This window comes from Olea europaea, unplaced genomic scaffold (assembly GCF_002742605.1).
Source record: "Olea europaea var. sylvestris unplaced genomic scaffold, O_europaea_v1 scaffold3944, whole genome shotgun sequence".
NCBI classification, from domain to species: domain Eukaryota; kingdom Viridiplantae; phylum Streptophyta; class Magnoliopsida; order Lamiales; family Oleaceae; genus Olea; species Olea europaea.
This window is the reverse complement of record NW_019258982.1, coordinates 24452-29148: the sequence shown is the minus strand read 5'-3', so window position 1 is coordinate 29148 and position 4697 is coordinate 24452. Positions and strand designations below refer to the sequence as shown.

The 4697-nt window shown below is 33.5% G+C and overlaps 1 protein-coding gene across 1 annotated transcript; it reads left to right on the top strand.

Moving 5' to 3' along the window:
• The first annotated feature begins 1347 nt into the window (after positions 1–1347).
• LOC111387207 lies at positions 1348–4042 on the top strand. The gene is made up of 3 exons (XM_023011750.1): positions 1348–1685; positions 1933–2490; positions 3574–4042. Exons 1-3 carry the CDS (start codon positions 1493–1495, stop codon positions 3900–3902), a joined length of 1080 nt encoding a protein of 359 aa, XP_022867518.1. The 5' UTR covers positions 1348–1492; the 3' UTR covers positions 3903–4042.
• Positions 4043–4697: the final 655 nt, after the last annotated feature.

The window sequence follows — 4697 nt, the reverse complement described above, 5'->3', positions numbered from 1 at the left end:
ATTTTGTTTGCTGATTTCAGTTTTATAAAACACCCAAAATTAAGATTATAACATAAAAATTCAAAACATATTTTTGACGTTGAGTATTTTCAGTAAACGCGTAAAACACTCAAACACGAAAAATAAAAGTAATTAAATTCCATTTTCTTTTCCAAGCTCTACCCTTACCCAACCACCTTCTACTTCACCACCTCTCCCCTCGCCTCTCACCGCCGTCGCCGCAACCACCACCACCTTCCATCGATTTTCTACTGTTGTCAATGTAAAGCCCCAAAATCACAACCATAATTGAACTAAAAAATTTTGAACCCAAATCCATTATAGAGATTCTCTAGAAATCATAATTCTTGTATTTGTTGACAGTTGGCTGTACTCAGTACTCAATTGAAGAAAGTTAATTAGAATGAAGTAAAAGTTCTTTCTTCAAAATGATGGCTCATTGTTGCAAGAAAAGCTCACCCAAAAGGAAAAATCACCTAGGACACGACTACCATCCACCCTTCCTCGCACCCATTGATTAAATCGCCTTTACAATTTACAAAATGGCATTCAATATCGTGTACGAATGTCGTGATTGTTAATTGATTATTAATCATTCTAGCATCAAGAAAAATGAAGAAACTTATAATAAGGAAAATGAAGAGAATATTTAGTTTCAAGCTGTTGAAAATTTCACATTTGATATGTACCCTAAGATTCCATGATTCAGTGATCATACACCAACTATGTTGGGACTTAGAATCTAGACGTACTGTCGTTTCGGTGGAATTTGAGTTTGATTTAGAAACTAAACGTATTGTGATTTTGGAGGAATTTGAGTTAAGCAATTCAGAGTGTGATTTCAAAATAATTCTAAAAATTCTAGAATTTCACGGGTTCTCTTTCTAGATATTGTGGTTATCTCTATTTTTTCAGGTTCTATATATATACATACTTGATAATATATTTGGATATAAGTATTTTTTTTTTTACCGAGTCATGAAATTCTATGAATAAACTGTCATATAACAATTTCTAAAATATTTTGAACCAAAGGCTTTTTTTTCCCAGTTTTCCTTTTAGAGAAACAATTTTTCAGAACGACAAATCAAAGTGTGAAGGGAAAAGATTATGCTACTCGTACATAAGAGATTACATAAAATAATGTAAAAGGAAAAGATTTGATGAAAAAAGTTGATTATATTTTATACTGACAAATGACAGAGTGTCATATGGTATTATGTAACACATTATGTAAAGTTTAATGTACATGTAGTAAAGTCCTTTTTTTAAGCTTAAAAGAAATCCTCAAAATAGAAAATTGAAAATAAATTCAAAGCTCAAAATTGAAAAATGAAATGCAAACCAAACATGTCCTAGCTTTCTGGTCTTCTTTCATGATTCATTTACTAGCTTCTAACAGATAAACACAAATCCAACGGTTATTTATTTCTTTTACTGCAAGTCGGCCCTCTTATCTTTCTATGCTTTTCCAAGAAATGCTTTACACCAAATGCTGAAGAGACAGGAAAATTCCTTGCACCAAATGCTGAAGAGACAAGAAAGTTCACTCTCGTCGTCTCGTTGGGAGACTCCGGTCACACCGCCGCCGCCAGAGACGCACCATGCAAAAGCCATTGGTTGCATGTCCGGCATTATCCATCTCATTTCGAAGTACCAAAATCGGAACAAGCTCCTTACTTTTGGTTAGAAATCCCCTTCTTTTCCACTCATTTTACGTTTAACTTTAATTTTGATGCAAAATATCACCTGAATACACCAGTGTTAATTTGCAGGATGAGTTCTCTAGAATTAAATAAGTGCAAATAGAATTTATATTGTAATGCTGAAAAAGAAAAAGAAAAAAAATTCTCTTTAATTTCTTTGTTCTATTCTATGTAATTACCATTAATTCTTGGAACTGTAACGAAATCCAATTTATCCCATTTTCAGGTAGAAAACAACAAGAAGAAGTTCCATTGCCAACTCCAAGAAATGCCAAAGCATCAGTTCCTACAAAAGCTTCTCCTTCTACTGTCAAAGAAAACATAAAAAAATTACACACTGAAACCCAAATTCTTGATTCAAAGGGATTATCAAGCAACACTATACCAAGAAGTCCAACACTTCCACCGGAGATCCGGCTATCAAATGCCGGAAACTCTTCAGAAATTCGCAAAACACCATCTTTGGTGGCGCGGCTGATGGGATTGGAGGAAATTTTGGTAAAAAGGCCTGCATTACACGAAGATCCCATTGCAGAGAATAGGAAAAAGATACTGCAAGCCCTGGACAAATGCAATGAGGATTTGGAAGCTCTAAAGAAGATAATAAGGAGGGTGCAATCTTCTGATAAGCGTCTTCTGCCGTCACAGGAGGCCGCGAAGGGGATAGGCGGTGGTGGAAATGAACATTCTATGGACGTGAAAACTGAGGAGCTGAGTCCAGTCTGCGTGCTAGACGAGTTCACTCGTTCACCTTTGAGCAGCTTCTCCAAAGAACAAAATAATGGTCAGTCAGTCCCTTTTCCAGTTTTTTGATTACTTTTCTTTCTTTCTATAACCTAGTTTTTGCCAGAACTAAAGTGTGGTACTTTAACGTTAATATTAATTAAGGTTCAACTAACTAAGAAAATTTCCTAGAATCGAAAATTCATAAGTACGTGTTCTTGATATGCTGACAAAATTCCCTATTTGCTACAGCTTTATTCAAGTTGTTTTAACGCTCAAGTATTCTAGTAGCAATAATATCCTGTTTGGCGTGGACAATGTCATTATAAGTTACAGTTATACCACCATTATCCAGTACAAAAACATATAAAATTACTTTAGATCTACGGTATTAAAAACTATTAAATATAAAGAACATTATTTACTTACGTTTTATTTTGAGTAGACTCCTCGCATGAAAACATCAAAAGCTTGATTCGGGAAGTTTTGTTAGCGAATAAGGATGAGACTGGAGACAAGATGTTAGTGAAAGAACATCCTTTAATCTTGACAAATATTAGTGAAAGATCATCCTTTATTTCAGAGACTTTTACTTTATTTATCAATATAATTAAGCTGATCTACTGCATTTACCTATAACAATACATTTTTACCCTTTTTTGGGGTGGAGTGGGAGGGGGTTCGTACATAGTGACATTCATGATGCAGTCAAAAAAGATCCAAAGGTAACAAAAGAATTGCTCGTGGCCTTCTCTCCCTGCAATAAAACTAAAGAAAAGAAGATCCATCATTGTTTATTATTGCTTTAGGTGGCAAAGCTCCACTTTCTCAGGTTTAGGGTCCACCCACATTCATTACTTTTTCCCTTGCAAGATTAGCAATCTATCAATTATTTTGTTCAGTCATGTCCATTTCTACGTACAAATGCATATTAAGCCCCCATTTGGCCCCCCATTTTTTGGGAATGAAAATGGGTGGAACAGTGTTTTTTTGAAAAATGAGTAGTTGAAAAGAAAGAAAAGTTTTCGATTTACATGTAATATTATTTTATGGAAAATTATGTGGTTGAATATAGAAGAAAGAAAAATAGAATATAATTCTATGAGATTCAAACATGGGCTAATTCTTAGTTCCTACTGTGCAGGGATATTACATACTCCACATCAGCGAAAACCTAGTTCAGCTAAGAAGCCCGGAGAAGACGATCATACAATTGTGTATCGATCTTTATTTCAAATAAGAAGAGAGACCACAGTGTCACCTGGATGGATCACCAGGGCAAAGTTCCGAAGTGTAGATGAAGTGTGTAGTGACATTGCATGGGGCGAAAAAAGAGAGGTTGGGAGAATAGGGTTAGTTTTGGAAGATTACATATGCAGAGATTTGATTGAAGAGTTTGTTAAAGAATTGATGAAATGTTGTTGCATGTATTCACTCCCATTTGAGGCTTGTAAGAAAAGGCTTTTATTCTAGTCGATTGTCTATGTGTGCATTTATATGAGTCGAGTTTAGAGATTCTCTTCTTATTTTCCCTTCTTTTTTTTTATTCTTTTACGATTGAGATGTACTTATTAGTATTTTTAGAAGAGGTATGTGAATCTTTATGTTTTTTAGTACGAGATTTAATTTTTGTTGTATGATCACTTGATCGACACGTGATTCGTTGATTTTTAGTCACTTTTATTTATGTTTTCTAATAATTATTGGACAACAAGTTCAAATTTACCTTTATTTCTAACATGATAGTCTCAGGAAGTAATGCTAGAGCATCTCGATTTGAATCAAAGTGAAGGTAATCACTATTTTAATAATTTAATAATATTTAATTTCCTTGCTTGATTTAACTAAAAATCATTGATAAAAATTTAAATCAAAGTTAACAATTAATTTTATTTATTTTTTTATATAATCTACAATTTTTATCAACTATTCAATCATATATTTCATCAAATTTTTTTATCAAAATCTACTGAAAATCTAAGGTAGCGGTTGGTTTGCATTTTCATTTTCCATTTTCATTTTCAAAATGATTTTTAATTTTCCCCGAAAACAGCCTGTTTTCCGCGTTTTGAGCGTTTTGACAATGTGTAACTGAAAACGCTCAAAATGATAAAAAGTCGTTTTGCGTTTTCAGTTATAAATTTTAACTCGTTTTCGAAAATGTGTTTTCGAAAACGACGGACCAAACGCGTTTTCTGCGTTTTTGAAAACGAAAAACGGAAAATGATCCAAAAACGACAAACCAACCGCACCCTAATTTTTTTAATA

What these genes read in the sequence shown, in the direction of transcription:
- LOC111387207 (XM_023011750.1), top strand. Translation starts at nt 1,493, where the DNA reads ATGCTGAAGAGACAGGAAAATTCCTTGCACCAAATGCTGAAGAGACAA. An exon ending in GAACAAGCTCCTTACTTTTG is followed by an intron (nt 1,686 to 1,932) that starts GTTAGAAATCCC and finishes TCCCATTTTCAG; the next exon opens with GTAGAAAACAACAAGAAGAA. An exon ending in CTCCAAAGAACAAAATAATG is followed by an intron (nt 2,491 to 3,573) that starts GTCAGTCAGTCC and finishes CCTACTGTGCAG; the next exon opens with GGATATTACATACTCCACAT.